Source organism: Gavia stellata, chromosome Z, assembly GCF_030936135.1.
Source record: "Gavia stellata isolate bGavSte3 chromosome Z, bGavSte3.hap2, whole genome shotgun sequence".
Taxonomy (NCBI): Eukaryota; Metazoa; Chordata; class Aves; order Gaviiformes; family Gaviidae; genus Gavia; species Gavia stellata.
The window spans coordinates 10119868-10135309 of NC_082637.1; the positions used below are offsets into that span (position 1 = coordinate 10119868).

General features: G+C 49.2%; 2 protein-coding genes across 6 annotated transcripts in view; one reads left to right on the forward strand and one right to left on the reverse strand.

Annotated features, from left to right (window-relative positions):
• The window catches only part of UBE2R2 (ubiquitin conjugating enzyme E2 R2), a 53487-nt gene extending 44541 nt beyond the window's left edge, over positions 1-8946 (forward strand). The window contains exons 3-5 of the mRNA XM_059833352.1: positions 510-607; positions 5359-5493; positions 6916-8946. Of these exons, the coding sequence (XP_059689335.1) occupies positions 510-607; positions 5359-5493; positions 6916-7135 (453 nt within the window). The 3' untranslated portion in view covers positions 7136-8946. The remainder of the gene's footprint in view (positions 1-509; positions 608-5358; positions 5494-6915) is intronic.
• A 4661-nt stretch (positions 8947-13607) lies between these two features.
• The window catches only part of UBAP2 (ubiquitin associated protein 2), a 160487-nt gene continuing 158652 nt past the window's right edge, over positions 13608-15442 (reverse strand). For all 5 annotated transcript variants that reach the window (XM_059834354.1, XM_059834353.1, XM_059834355.1 and 2 more), the window contains 2 exons: positions 15195-15386; positions 13608-13746 (listed from right to left, as the gene is read on the reverse strand). In XM_059834354.1, coding sequence (XP_059690337.1) covers positions 13651-13746; positions 15195-15386 — 288 coding nt within the window. In that variant the 3' untranslated portion in view covers positions 13608-13650. The remainder of the gene's footprint in view (positions 13747-15194; positions 15387-15442) is intronic.

Below are 15442 nucleotides of genomic sequence, written 5' to 3' on the forward strand. Positions count from 1 at the left end.
CCTGCCCCACACCATCTGTTCAACCTCCTTGTGCCCTGGGAGGAGCGTTGTTTTGATACCTGAGCTAGTAGAGAGTGCTAAACCCTTCAATTCAAAAATTCCTGTAGCTAACTCAGCTACTGGGAACAAATATTTTTTTTAATGCTACTTTGGGTCTCCTGTGACTAAAGCTCACTTCTATCACTGTGATGATACTTGCTATCTAGAGACCAATTTAGTTATATGTGACTTTATTACTATTTTTCCTTGATTTGCTACATTCTTTAAACCTCTTGACTTGAGATTGTTTCGTACCAATTTGCAGACTAACTCTGTTTAGCAAGGGAAACTTTTGAACATACACAGTAGGCCCAGGAAGAATTGAGAACAATTTCTAGTTCTTGCATATTTTTACTGGCACTTGAGGTCTTCATATCAACAAGGCTAAACTGCTCCAAACGTAACCAGAGTGGTCGAGTTGAGTTGTCAGACCTCTACCTGTATTCTCAGCTTTTGTTTCTGTCTTGCAGAATGGAGATGTATGTATTTCAATTCTTCACCCACCCGTAGATGACCCACAAAGTGGAGAGCTGCCATCCGAGAGGTGGAACCCTACCCAAAATGTCAGGTAACAGTGTGAATCCATGATGCACAACTGTGACTTCAAAGGCCCGTCATCCCTCTCCAAGACTAAGGCCTGTGTTGGGAGAGGTTTGGAACGGAATTTAAGACTTTGGGGGTTTTAGGGCTTGAATCGTGCGAGAACCAGACTTAACCAAGCTGTGTAACGATACTGGAGTGCTGTGTGTCCTGATGCTGGGCTAACAATGCTGTTTACAGAGTTTCATGCTCTTAAAGCAAATAATCTCAAATGTTCTAGCATTTCCCAGTCCATGTTATCCTACACTTAGATTTTTCAAACTCCTCCAAAATACCACTAGTGGAAAAGAACATTTTTGAGTATTCAGGTAGGCATAAAGCTACCTACTGTTTGCCTTCCACAGGCAAACCTACTGTTTGTCTCCTGTCCTACAGCGTGGCGTCTTGAGCAGTTAGCCAGGTAGTTTGCTTCCTGCAAAAAAACCAAAGGATCACCAAGTACCAGAGGCATTCAAGGCTAACCTGTCCATTTTCTTTTAAACACCAGCTGAATTTCATTCTCATTACAAGACGCTGCCAATAAAGAACTGATAAAACTCTTATCAAGTAGCAGTTCACTGACCTGTGCAGCTGGAGTAGTGAGTGATGTAGTAGAAAAACCTTAAAGTAAGGTACTTCCTGTTCTAACTTCTCATTTGGATAATGAATCATATTAAAGTTAAAATAATTGCCTCTAGATTTTTAGCGTATCATATGGGAATTATGCTTACTTTCAGAGTGATTTAATAAATGCTGTTTCCCCAACTTGAAATCTTAGTTATTGATAAACCCAGCTAGGGATCTCGGCACACCTGAAGGAGTGCAGTGATTTGAAAGGGTTGTCTGATAGTTTGACTCAGCTTTCATCTAGTTTGGTGTCATGAAATTAAGTTGAAAAGAGCCTTTGTCAAAGCAAAGATCTAGCAAGGGGGATTTATTGGATTCTTGATCCTTGGAATAGGATTATAACACACACTCTGCTAAGTGCTGAACTAGAGCTAATGTGGCAGGAGACTAGGAATTGTAGCAGTCAAATTATAACAACTGATGTTCCTCCTGGAGCATCCTACTTCATTTCTCTTGAGCCTTTTTAACTTTGGGGTGTCTTGCTGCATGAAGTCCTGAAGGGTTGAGAATCTGACCTTCGGAGCTTGAGGTAAATGTTATCCAATCCATCTGTACCAAGTACAGGCAAGTATGAAGCAATCTCTAAGTTCTAGTTCAGATTTTTAAAAAAAGGAAAAAAGCTTAAATACTGTTTTAAACTACATATTGCTAAGTTATGTTCACCTGTCCCTCTGCTCACATGGCTATTAACTGTTTTTTTCATATATCTGATATGATTAGGACTAGGTGACAGGCCTCAACTCATAGTTAGGAAACACCTTTGGCCATTGATTACTTATCACACACAGATTTTGAGTATTTCATTATATACAACCCTAGGGATTGATATAACTTCTCAGTTCTGATTTTTGCTCTCCCTTACCACGGTGCAGTTGGTGCTTATTTTCTTGGAAGGTGTTGGGCTTAAGGGTGACAGTTAGGGACAAAACATTCCCCAGCTGTATCAGCAAACAGAAATAAAACTTGTCCTTAACTGCTAGCCTGCTACCAGCATCATCTGTTGGGCTAAGTGCCGATAGAGATGGATCCTGCTGGGGTCCCATCTGGCTTTGCAAGGCTCCGGAGTGTCGGAGAGGAGGCAGCAGGGCTGAAGGTGTGGGAGGGGAGCATGCCTGCAGTGAGCTGCATGTGTAACCTAGGGCTGCTGAATTTTGTAAATCCTGCTGAGTATTGACTGTTTACTGCAGATGACCGTGGTTGAAGTGTGTGGCAGGGAAAAAGTCATTTATCAAGTTGGAGAGCACCTGTGCTTCCACCTCTAATGGTGTCAAGCATGCTCATTAATTTTTTCTGAACACAGTCAATATGGACTTTCCCATCACTCAGAGCTAGATGAGGCAGGCTTAAGTAAATATGGCAAACATCCAGCAAGATGTGAAGGAATGCAGCTGTGATCTGTGTGGCAGAGAATACCACTTTTCTTCTCATGTCCTGAGTCCCATAAAGCTGAGGAAGTGGTGGCAGGCCTTAGAGTTGAGGCTCTTTCATAATTTTACTTGCCCTTCTCCATATCTCCCCCGTCTCCCCTCTGTCCTTTGAGGTGCACAGGCCAGAACTGAGCACAGTATTCAAGATGTTAGTACACCTGTATCTTGTGAAGATAGGTGATGCCCTGTCTCACTATTGCTTTGTTTCCTGAGGATGCCCATTTGTTGTTGGTGCTTTTGGCTGCCTGAGATCTGGACAGTTTCTGCAGCCACTCAATGCACTAACATGACTGTCCATACAGCCTAAGCCAGAACTTTTTACCTTGTGCTGGAAAGGAAAAAATGTGGGTAGGACAAATCTATACCTACCTTTAAAGGGGGCTCTGAGAGGCTACAATGTGGATAAGCAGCTGGAACAAAATACCCTTTTTCAACAAGGTATGTAACAGGATGTGCTGTTCGGGAGCTCCAGCCAGTCTGTTCTGGATGAAATAATTCTGTGTCTGAGCCTTCTGTTGATACGTGGAGAGAAAAAGGCACTTAATAGGTCTGTTTCCTTGAGCCTCTGCTGGCTGCTCTCCCCTGCTGTTAAAGGGATGTAGAGGGACTCACTCTGAAGGCAACAGCATTTAAACACTTAAAACAGCTCACTGTTCCCCAGAATGGGGTGGGGCATGTAAGAAAGTAGAAGGCAGGCTTGAAATCCCCACTCTTCATGCAACCAACTTGCATGAAACAACATGCTGAAGAACCTCGCCTGAGAAAGAAACAGATCCCGGACAATATTGCAGAGGGTCAGTCTGGATCCAGTCCCGTGCACTTCGTGTCTGATGCCGAGGATGTTTTCAGTCCCATGTGGTTGAACCTTTTCTGTGATTTTGGTCCTGTCGGATCCCATGTGCTAGGATCCCTTCCTGTTACTGTACCTTGTTACCTTGCTTACCCACAGTAGCAGGGTTTGAGTCAGAGCAGACTGTCCAGCCCTTAAGGTATCAGCAGTGATGGAGCTGAACTAAAGTGCTGGTCGGGAATGAAGAGTGCAGAGAGCCTCACCTCTAACAGACAGTTGCCTTGGTGTATTTAAGTAGCTTTGCAGTGACTTTGGAGTCCAGGGCACCGCAGTGGAAATCATCTGCTCCTCACTTTGTTGATGGAAGTGTGGTAGAGCAGATGCTAAATCCAGACACGAATTCCTGTCTTCAGCCTTCCCTAGACTGCTTGCTCTACAGTAAAGCTGCTGCAGTGACGCCGGAGCTGACATGCTGGCTTTACAGCCTCTTTGCTGAGAATCGAAAGGTTTTAAATGAATGCTTGAGGTGAAGCAGGAGACAGTCTCTTTTTTGCCCATCATTCCAGTCTGACCAGACAGTTTTTTCCAGAGCTGCTGTTCTCTTCTACTGATTTATATCATTTGGAAAATAAATTGTATAAGACTATCCTGATAGATGTGCTGAAGTCTGGCCAGATGCAAGTGTTTAGTTTAAAACCTTTCAAGAAACTCAGCATCCAAATGACCAAGCATTTCCTGGAATTGTATCCCAGATATATGATCTGGTAGATGTGCTCAGCACGTGCTGCTCTGAATGTGCCCCTAAATCAATGCAAGCATAGCTGGGGCTGTAGTCCCTTTAATCAAGTTCTGCAAAGCAGTTGCTATGTACTGCTGTATTTCAAGACTTATTCCTTGTCTCTTGTTCTTCCCTCCCATTTACATCGAAAGCTGCTGCCGGCAGGACCACCTCAGACACGTGAAGCTGTTGCGGTGGTAGTTACAGTTACGTGGCTGGGTGTGTAGAGCTGCCTGACGTGACTCGCTGTTGAGTTCTGTGCTGGTTGTGGCACTGTGTGAGCAGCGAAGGGCTGAATCTCCGAAGTGCAAAGGGTTGTAGGAAAAGCAGGAGAAGGGGCTGGGCGAGGGAGGTGATGTTTGCCCTTGGTAAATGCCAGCAGAGCGGGGCAGCTAGCAGCTCTGCGCTGCTGCTAGAAATCCAGGAAGGCTCTCTGTCTGTTGGGGGTTATGTGCCTGGCTCATGCTGACTTTGCTGAGTACCAGAAGCCAAATCCTGCTGGGCTCTTGGCAGCTTGCCTGGGTATGGAAAAACATCTGCACTGTCTTCCCCTTGCCATGCTCGTGTACTGTTACAGCAGCCTTAGCTGTGCATGGGCTGAGCAGAGAGACTTGGCCACAGCTCTAACCTCCTAACAGCCACTGGGGCACAGAAGGCAGTGCAGCCTCATCTCATGGTTTTGGGTTGTAGTGGTCCTCCTTCCTACACAGGGGGCAGGTGGGGAGCCTGGCTTTCCGCTGGGATGCCAATTATCACCAGGAATGGGCTCACCAAGCAAGTTTCCAGCCCCACACCATCCATGGGCAATGTGGACAAGCTGAATTTGGGTCTGATCTGAGCTTTAGCTGCCACCCCTTCACAAGCATGTGCACAGACATGATGGTCTGTAGTCAGATGAGGTCTCTGAGGTTTGTATTGTTTCCTTCCCTACGCTGATGGCCGGGGTCTGAAGTTCATAAATATCTGCTCTCACTTCAACTATTACCCTTACTATCCTTAGCTTAAGTTTTGACTTTAAACAAGTTTCTGATACATCATGTAAAGAAGTCATCAGCATCCAGAATCCATGAATGCCTTAGCGTTAGCTCTGACTCTGCTGTTGTGGTTACCTTTTTCAGGACTATCTTACTGAGTGTAATCTCTTTGCTTAATGAGCCCAACACATTCTCTCCTGCCAATGTGGATGCGTCAGTCATGTTCAGGAAATGGAGGGACAGTAAAGGAAAAGACAAGGAGTATGCTGAAATCATAAGGTAAGCTTTGCCATGTGTGATGCTGTGCTACCAGCCTCCTGCTTTGAATCTTATAAAGCAGGCTGCTTGCAGAATTTGCTGAAACCAGCTTCTTGCTGTGGTTGCTTCTTTGGAAATGAATTTTCCTGTTTTATTCCAAGTCCACGCTTCTGGTCGTTTTATGTTTTTCAGCACACAGAAGCAGTGCAAACTTCTGGAGCAGGAGGACTGGGCTGATCTGTCTTTAAATTGTTCTTTTTTCAGACTAATCTGGCCTGATGCTCTGCAAAACCTATTGGCTGCTAGGAAATCCCAGTCGAAGTCCCCGCTTGCCTTTGAGCGCTGCCTGCATAGCTTGGGATGTGATTCAAACTGACTGCATCCTACTAATTCTGTGCTTAATGCACTCATGAATCATAATCTTGTCCCTCCAGTTTGAAGGCATATCAGTGGGATTTGGCAAGCGTTTGCGAAGCTGGGATTGATTAGCTGGAAGCACTGTTCAGTCTTGACTGTCCTTTGAAGTTCATAGTTCAGCAGGTGCTGTAGGGAGATGATGTAAACTTGAGCCAGGGTTGCTGTACAGCAGTGGACGGGCAACCTGTGCTGCAGTGGGACTGCTGTTGCGCTTCCCTGGGGCAAGATCACATCTGCATTGACTCCACTAGCTGGGTGTGCAGGATATACCCCTGGTTGGAGCTATGCAGGGCAGTCAGTCTGTCCAAAGAGCTTTGCTGGGAGATTATCTGAGTCCCCTCCAGCTCCCTTGGCCTCAGCGGAGCTGGATGTGCTCCGCAAACAGAATATGGCAGACTGATGAGCAGGCGGGTGGGGGTGAAGGGACAGGCTGCCATCTGCTCCTCTCCCTGCTGGGAGGTGGCACGGGCCAGCAACAGTTCACAGCCCGAGTGCTGCCGGAGCCTGTCCCGGGGTGATGGGAAACACTTCTCTCCTGCTAGTGCTGGGCTTACGGCTGTGTCTCGGGGTGCAGCCGCGTGCTCAGACTGCTCTTACCCTCCAGTGGGAGCTCAGAGCTGCCAAATGCTTGTGGGAATTGAAGTGTTGAGCACGCTGGGGTAGAGTCATCAGTGGTGGAGTCAATAAGTCATCTTGGGAAATCCCTGACCATCCCTTCTGTAGCAAATGTAATGAAATTTGCTCTGAGCTCTGGCAGGTCTCTAATGCGGGGTCCTGTAGAATATCTGCTTTCATGTGTTGCTGAGAGCGTGAGTGCTGCAAACACCCTTGGAGCGCTCCCAAACCTGGGGCTGCGGGAACTAAATCTGTTTCTAGTGCTGCTTGTGGTGCTTCAGCCAAACATCAGCTCTCCTGACTCTGAGCTGCCTGGAGGGCTGGGCTGGGGCTGGCCAGGAGGTGGGGAGTTGAGCCACGCTGCCGCTGGCACAGGACCCTGCTCATGTTGCTGTGTCCTTCTCCCCGCAGGAAACAGGTTTTGGCTACCAAAGCCGAGGCAGAGAAGGATGGCGTGAAGGTCCCCACTACGCTGGCAGAGTACTGCATCAAAACTAAAGTGCCTTCCAATGACAACAGTTCAGATTTGCTTTATGACGACTTGTACGACGACGACATTGATGACGAAGACGAGGAGGAGGAGGATGCCGACTGTTACGATGATGATGATTCTGGCAACGAGGAGTCGTGACCTGCTCCCTCTATGCCCCTGTACTGCCCTGCCGACTCAGGCCAGAAGGGAGCAGCGGTAACCTAGCAGCAGTCCAGCAAAAAAGTGTGGGGGGGGATATAAAAAAAAAACTTTTTGTCTCCTGCTGTCTCCTGTTGTACGGATCTGTTTGCTCCTTTTTTATGGACCTCTTAGAGACCCTCCACAGAATGTCTGAATTCTTGCATTCTTAACCCTTTCATCACTGTATTATGATTTCTTTTTAAAAAAGAAACTCCCCTTTTCACTTCTCTACGAAACGCTCACAGCGAAACAGGTTTGCTCGCGTTTAGATTCTTGAATTAAATACAGTCTTGCATTGAGATGTTTATTGTATTTAAAGCTGGAACAAACCCATTGGAAGCTGGGTTTTCAGGAGCTCAAGTGCTGCATTTACTGGGAAGAAAAAAAAAATCCACACAAAGCAAATTGCCAAGGTTTAGCTGCTCCATTTACAATAATAGCGTGTGTACATTCGTTTAGCCTTGTGGTGGTGGCTTTTCCTTTATAAGGTGTGGGGCGGAGAGTGTAAAGCTACTGTGTGTTGAGCTTGATGGGATGTCACTGAAAGGTACAGTATTCCTTTTCAGCCTGCTCAAGTTAGGAAATAGCTGGCCCCTGGAGCCCCAGAGGGCACAATCAGCTTTGTCTCTGAAAAAGGCTTGTGATATGAACCGTAAAATAAACACTTAACACTTCCGTCTGTACAACTGAGCCCTGGGTTGCTATTTATTTTTTTTTTTTAATTTTTTTCAGACTAAGTTGGGGTTGAAAAAGTTCAGTTTAGCCGTGCTGCTGAGATCTGCTGCCAGCTGCCCCTCTCCGGAGGGAGGAGAACAGACATGGATCCCGCTGCCCAGTGGGCAAGCATTCATCCTGAACTTCTTTTTGGCAATGGGAGAGACCGATAGCCCCCTGCCCCGCTGCTTGCTAGCAGCCCTTGCTTCCTGCAGCCCAAATCCAATGCTGGCCTGAGCCTTCTTTCTGTTGCTTACGTAGGTCATGCGTTGGTAAATGCAGCGCTGCTGCAGCCCTTTGGGCTCTGCGGGGTCGGCAGAAGTCAAAGCTGCCTTTGGTGCCTACCTGGGGTGGCCTGGCTGTCCCTGTGCCAGCCTGGGCACGGGGCAGAGGGGATGGGTGTGGGGGGGGCTCTCCCCTGCCCGCCTGGGGCGTGGGTGAGTGTGCGCAGCCCCACAGGAGAGGGGTACACAGTGCTTTCAGGCTGGAAGAGAAGGCCGGGGCAGGGTTTGACAGGCTATTTAGCAGCATGCTTCAGCTGGTGCACTGAGCTTGGCCTCCTGCATGTTTTTGGGAGCCCTTGGTAGAGCTTAAGGCCCTCCCTTGTGGGCAGGGGGGGATCCTGCATGCTCCTCTCTGCAGAACCCTCTTCCTTGGTCCCTCAGCACCCTCACCCCGTTGCAGTGTGCTTTTCTTGTTTGGCTGTGGTGCAGTGGCCTGAATTCCCTTTTTGCATGATCCCTTGATCAGCAGCCAGCCCTGCCCTCCTGCACTGAGCCCTGGCACCTCCAGCAGCAGATCTGAGGTGCTGGCCCTGCTTGGGCGAGACTCTCCATTCCCACAGGTACAGAGGCAGTTACCCTGATAAGAGCTGCGGGCATTTGTTCATGCCTCCCCTTTGTGTATCTCAGGGTTTTCAATGGTACGTCACCAGCTGCGGTCCCTCAAAGGGGTGGTTTGGTGGGAGTAAATTTTGTTCTGCAATCAGCTTGGTGGCTGTGTCCTGGGGCAGGGAGCGGGATGAGAGGGAGCAAGCTGCCTGGAGGGAGAGGAGGGGAAGGCAGCCCCTGGGGGAGGGAGGAAGGCTGGTGGGGCCCTGTTTGAAGTGAGCAAGGCAGATGTTTTTTCAAAATGTTGCTTGGCTGGGGTTTGTTGCAGCGGGGACAGTCCTTGCTCCTGTTCCCCAGGGTGTGCGGGTGGCACAGCCCTCTGCGCCCTTCGGAGTAAAGGCAGCTGGAGCGGTGAGACCTTGTCTCCCAGTGCTCCCTGTGACCCTCTGCCCTCCTGCTTGCATGTTACCTGGGGGAGGGAGCTGCACCCCTCCTGAAGTGTCCCGCAGGGGCTGCTTCAGCTCAGCCTTCCAGCAAGGACTGACTTGGGCACTGGGGCTTTTTGCAGCTGGCAGCATCTAGCGATGGTGGGGGGCACCCCCCCAGCTCTGCTCCAGCCCGGCGAAGGCAGTGCCAGTGTTGGCAAATGCGTCCCTGGGCCTCCTGGCTGCAGGACTGCTCCTGGGGCTGCAGCGGGACAGGGACACCAAGCTCCAGCTTTCGGGGGGCTGTTGGGGGGGGGTGAAGGAGCAGAGTATGGCAACGCTGGCTGTGCTGATGGCTTGGTTTGAAATGAGGATACTGCATCTTTCAGGATTTCCCTTGTACTTTTGACCGTCTTCACTGTATACTCTCCAGTGACTTGTATTTTCAAGCTTGGTGTTGTAAGATGCATTATCATGACTCTTCTGTTACCCTTTTTTAAAGACGAAAAGCAACCTATTTTGAGAGCTCCTACATTAACCAGACTAATTTCTCTTCCCCACTGTCCTGTGCAGTGTCATTGCTTGTTGACTTGCTGGTTTCCTTTTTTTGAGATACAAACTGAAGTATGAGGGTTTTTTTTGAAACTATTTAAGAAATTGCAGAAAAAAAATGTTTACCTGATCTGTGTATTCTGGTTTATTTTTTCTTAACCCTTTTTGCGTCTCTCAGCCAATATTAGCGTTTACATTTGCAACTACAAGCCCCTTCCAATGCAGTTTTCAACCATTCTGAAACCAGCAGGGTACACTAGATTTCTTAGTAGTTTTCTTAGCTGAAATCCCAGATGTTTTCCTTTTTTTCTTCAGTATAATTTACCAGAAAGAATTAACTGATGCATTTTTGTGTTGTCTTCCCCTTCAGTAGTTATATTTTTGTCTTTTCTGCACATCTGTCTACTAATAAAAATGTGAAATGAAAATATCCTCGGACTGTTACTTCCCTGACACTTGAGCTGGTTTCTTTGCAGGGGTTATTTAAAGCTTTGAATAACAGCTCTTCACAATCAGTGACTATACATAAATATCTATAAGGTGATTGATAGAAAAATAAAGCTGCTTGTTGATAGCTGACTAAAGAACAAGAGAAGTACTTTAGCAAGAGATCAGGGACTTACTTTGCTGTTATATTTAGTTTTCCTAAGTAAGTTGGGAAGGGGAGAGCAGAGGGAAGATGGTTCATGGTTTTGTATGACTGTACTGGGGATGCAGGACGGGTGCTGCTGGTGGCCGGTGCTGTGGCGGGGCAGGTCCGTGGCTGCAATGGTCAGACAAGGCAGGGTGCTCGCTGGGGCAGGGACTGGGACCTCATGCAGGGGCTGGCAGACAAATTGAAGTCATTGCTGCCACCCCTGCAGGGTGTTTGCCCCACCTGGGCCATGCTGTTCTGTGCAAGCTCAAGAGTGGAGGAGTTTGCTTTCGCAGTGCTTTGCTGCTGCAGTCAAGCTAAAACTAGTAGGACACGTATACGGGAGCTGAGCTTGCTGCATTTGGCATCATTTGCAGCGCAGCAACTGCTGAGTCAAATGTGTTTATATGCCCAGAGTGTGTTGGCTTCACAGCTGTGCTGGAGGAATAGTGATGGCATTTCAGAGTTGCATTCCCAAGTGGAGTCTCTGGGAGGGATGGTGCTGTCTGGACCTTCTGCCTTGGATCAGGCTTGCTTGTATCTCCTGCCTGCCTCCTATGGCACTGGGCTGCCCAGAGCTGCCAGTAGCTTCTTCATCCAGCAGAAGGTGTGGTACCAAAGGCAGGACAAACTCTCCAGCCTGCCCTGCACTGGGTAAACCCAGCTGCTACTTGTTTTTGGAGGGTTTTTTGGGGTGTGTTTTTTTCTTTCCCCCTTTCCTGCATGGCTGAGAGCAGCTGAGCAACCTTGGCTCCACCATCAGCCTGTGCAACAGGGGAAATTGCTGCCGAAGAGCCCTGCTGGAACCAACGGCATAAGGAAATGGGAATACATCCTGTTTAGTCTCATCTGGTGAGGAGGGGAGCCTGCACATGGCTGACTGCAGTCTTGCCTGCAGGCAGGACCCCGGAGCAGTTGGGGAGGTGCTGGAGTTGCCTTTGCTGCCTCATGCAGGGGAAGAGGAGGTTGCCAGAGGGCAACACAGCCCATTGCCTCCAGGCTTGGAAGAAGCGCTGCCCTTTCATGCCCCCAGAATGGAAGGTGTGCAGCTGGGGAGAGCGGAGAAGCAGTGGCTGAAGCCCTTGTGAGGGAATCTCGCTTGCAGCTGCTCTACAACAACCCTAAGGCTCAGGGGGCTGCTGTGTGCTGGCACCAACTCTCTTGTGTTGCCACTTCCAACTGGTTCTGGACCCTGCCCCACACAGGCAAGGACTGACCCACCCCCATGGGGCAGCAGTGGATTTCTATAAGCCAGGAACGAAGCGTGTGTGAACATGGCTTTGGGAGGGAAGTTTGTTTTTCAAAGCACAGCTCCCGTGTGGCAGCAGCGCTGACGGTGGGTAAATGAGGTGCCATTGCTGTCAGCCCTGCAGGCTCCGATGCTGGTGCAGCCCCTGTACAGGCTGGCAGTTAACTCCCCAGCCTCCAGAAACATTTTTGCCCTCTTTGACATTCAGGCCCCAAAGCCCGGGGCAGGGGGACAGCAGCTGCCAAGGGCATGCAGCAGCTGCTGAAGTTTCAGCAGTATCAAAACCTGAGCTGGGGCAGAGGAATGCCCAGGCACTTCACCTTGTGCTGCTCAGCAATAGAGGGGAGACTGGGTGCCACACTGACTTCTTCCAAGTCAACTGGGTCACACAGGACCTGAGAGCTGGTAAAGATGTGACTTTAAGAAAGAAAAGGGGTTCTCAGGTTAGAAACACTTTTTTTTTTCTTTTCTTCTTCTTCTTTCTCCTTTCTTGTGGGTCTTAAAACAGAAAAAGGCCCCTGCCTGCTGCATGGACACATAGGGCTTCACATTTACCCACCTCCTCTGCTGCGCAGGGTCAGGATGCGCTGGAGGATGAGCCTGGAGCAGGAGCATCCCTCAGGTGCTCTTACCACTGCCCTTCCTTCTGGTGGAGGGCATGGACCTCATGGGCAAAGCCAGGGAGGGCAGTGCTGCAGCTGTGCTCCACAGGGACTCAGACAGAGCACAACGCCCGAGGACATCACAGGTAGAGACATGATGACAATGGCAGGCATCCCATTCCTGCTGCAGGCGCCTGTGAGCTCTCAGCACTGAGGTGCACTCACCTTTCTCATGGTATTTGGCTTCCCCTGCACACAGAGCTGCTGCTCCTGCCCTCCCAGCTGAGCTTTTGTCACAGGAAGAGGTGGAAAGGGACAGGCTGTTAAAGCAAAACTACTCCTGGAACCTTTGAAAATGCAGACAAACACCAGTGATATGCTCAGATCTTTTATTAGGTGGAGGAAGGGCTAAAAAGAAATGAAACTCCTAAAACATTCACCGCACTGGTGCAGGACAAGAAAGACCAGGAGTTGGCTCCAGGATCTTTTGTTTTAAAAAAAGTGGGGAGGGACAGGTGAAGTTTCCATCTGGTAGCTCTGGCTTTCCTGGGCAGGGTGGCTCAGGGCAAAAAGAGGTACAAGACACAGCTTATACTTTTATTTAAGAAACCGCTACATAGTTTTTGCCTCTAATGATGCAAAGGAGGTTCCAGGACACACTGAGCCATCCAAAGTCTCTTACTAGAGAAACAAAAACAAAACCACAAACAAAAAAGAAAACCCTGTCTTTTTTTTTTTATTATTATTATTATTATTCAAAAATTGAAAAATAAAAAGGTGAGGCTGCAGCTCAGGGCCACAGTGACCAAACTGCCCATGAGAGTTCATCTTCCACAGCAAGAGGGAGGGGGGAGACAAAAGAAAGGGGAAGGCCCACAAATCATATTTTTTTTTCTTTTTCCACCCCCCCCCTCTTTAAAGTAACAGCTATATTGGGGGGTGGGGACAGAAATCAAACCAACAGGACACATCTTGATTTTTTTTTTAGGTGGTGGTGGTGGGGGGAGTGGCAGGCCTCCTAATTTGCCTGAATTTAGAACTGCATTAAATAAATGGGCTCCAGCTCCAAAAAAATGGCGCAGTTTGTCTTCGACAGAGTTATAAAGCCCATAGAGCTTAAAAAAACAAGGAAGGATGCCCTGGTACAGATGGGAAATGAATAATTAGTTTTCCTACAAAGAAAAAAACAGGCTGCAAGATGCAGAAAACCACATTTAGGCTCTATTACATTTACAAATACATACATAAATATATTACATACAACAGCAACTCAAAGAGGAAGCGGGCGAGTCACACAGAGGATGGCTGGCTGGCTGCAGTTCTCCCCGCACAGACGTTTGGCTGAGCAGTTACTTCTTCTCCTAATAATTCCAGGAATGGGCTTCGGCTTTTTTTTCTTTTTCTCTTTTCTTTTGTTTTTTTTCTCCTCTTCTCCTTTCATTCTCTCCCCCCTCCCCGGTTTCGGGTTTAGTTTGTCCAGTATGGAGAAGTGCCATAGGCGGTTTTGGTAGCCTGAGACTTTTGCTGCATGGTGCTGGGTTGGTTGCGTTGGCCAGATCCACCCTAGGAATCAGAAAGGAAGGAGACGGGGGCATCAGCGCTCCCAGGAAGATGGGCCCATCTGAACATCACCAGAAGAGCTGCCGCCCCTGGGGACAGCCCTAACACCCACCAACGTAGCAATGCTCCCCCCCAAACAGAGCCGTTTCTGCTCTGCAATATCTTAGTGTCTCTCAATCCAGGACAAACGGCCACGGAGACACCAAGCAGGAGCATGGGGATGCACCATTCCGCCCCCCACCAAGACAGGTTCAAGCACAAGGAAGGAGAGGAGCAGGACTGAGGACAGCAAAGGAGCTCTCTCAAGGTGAACGGAGGTGGTGCACCAGCCAAGGATGTCACACATTCAGAGAGAGAAGTAATTTCCTATTTCAGGACTCTAAGGCAGAACACTTTTTTTTCAGGGAACATTTATAGTGAGGAAAGGAAACGCATGGGCTGGTGAAACCAAATCAGAAATGGGAGCCAACATGCAACAAAGGATGCCTGCCTCAGCTTCAGACCTCACAGCCCATCTCCCCACACCAGCATGGCCTCTTCACAGAATCACAGGCTGGCAGGGACCTCTCGAGGTATCTTGTCCAACCCCTCAGCTCACAGGGTCACCTAAAGCCAGCGGCCCAGGACCATGTCCAGACAGCTCCAAGGATGGAGACTCCACAAGCTCCCTGCGCAACCTGTGACAGTTACCATCCCAGTAAAAAAGTGTTTCCTGATGTTCAGAGGGAACCTCCTGTGTTTCAGTTTGTGCCCATGGCCTCTGTTCCTGTCACTGGGCACTGCTGAAAAGAGCTTGGCTCCGTCCCTTTTACGCTCTCCCTTCAGGTATTTATACACATTGATAAGATCCCCCTGAGCGTTTTCTCCAGGCTGAACTATCCCAGCTCTCTCAGCCTTTCCTCATAGGAGAGATGATCCAGTCCCCTCATTATCCTTGTGGCCCTTCGTTGGACTCTCCAGTACATCCATGTCTCTCTTGCACTGGGGAGCCCAGAACTGGACACAGGACTCCAGGTGTGGCCTCACCTGAGCAGAAGGGAAGGATCAGCTCCCTTGACCTGCCGGCGATACTTTGCCTAATGCAGCCCAGGATACCGTTGGCCGCCTTTGTGGCAAGGGCACATTGTTGGCTAATGGTCAACTTGGTGTCCACCAGGAGCCCCAGGGCCTTTTCTGCCGAGCTGCTTTGGCCCCCAGCATATACTGGTGCGTGGAGTTGTTCCTCCGCAGGGGCAGGACTTTGCACTTCCCCTTGCTGAACTTCATGAGGTTCCCTCCCCAAGCTGATCAATGGCATTGAGTCTGTCAGTCTGCAATCACTGTCAAGGCCCTTTCCCAATGACAGCAAAGCAAAAACCAGAAGGAAGCAAAAACCACCAAGACCCTGCTGGGATGTGGGTGGGAGCAATCTGCCCTCAGGCACGCCGTAGAGGCAGAAAGGGCCGACTCACCTGCCCATCTTGCTGAAGATGGTGATGCAGCATCTGGGAATGAGGCTGCTGATGCGCAGGCAGGATATGGAGAAATGGGGCTGGAGCATAACCCGGGGCAGCACCAGGGTTCAGGGGCCCAGTCGATCCGAGAGCAGAGGGCAGGCTGAAAGGAGGCGGCGTGCCAGCATGGAATCCCTGCTTGTCAAACGTCTGCACAGGAGGTGAGGGGGACAGCGTCAGAGACTGGTGTGAGTAGCCCCGTGGTG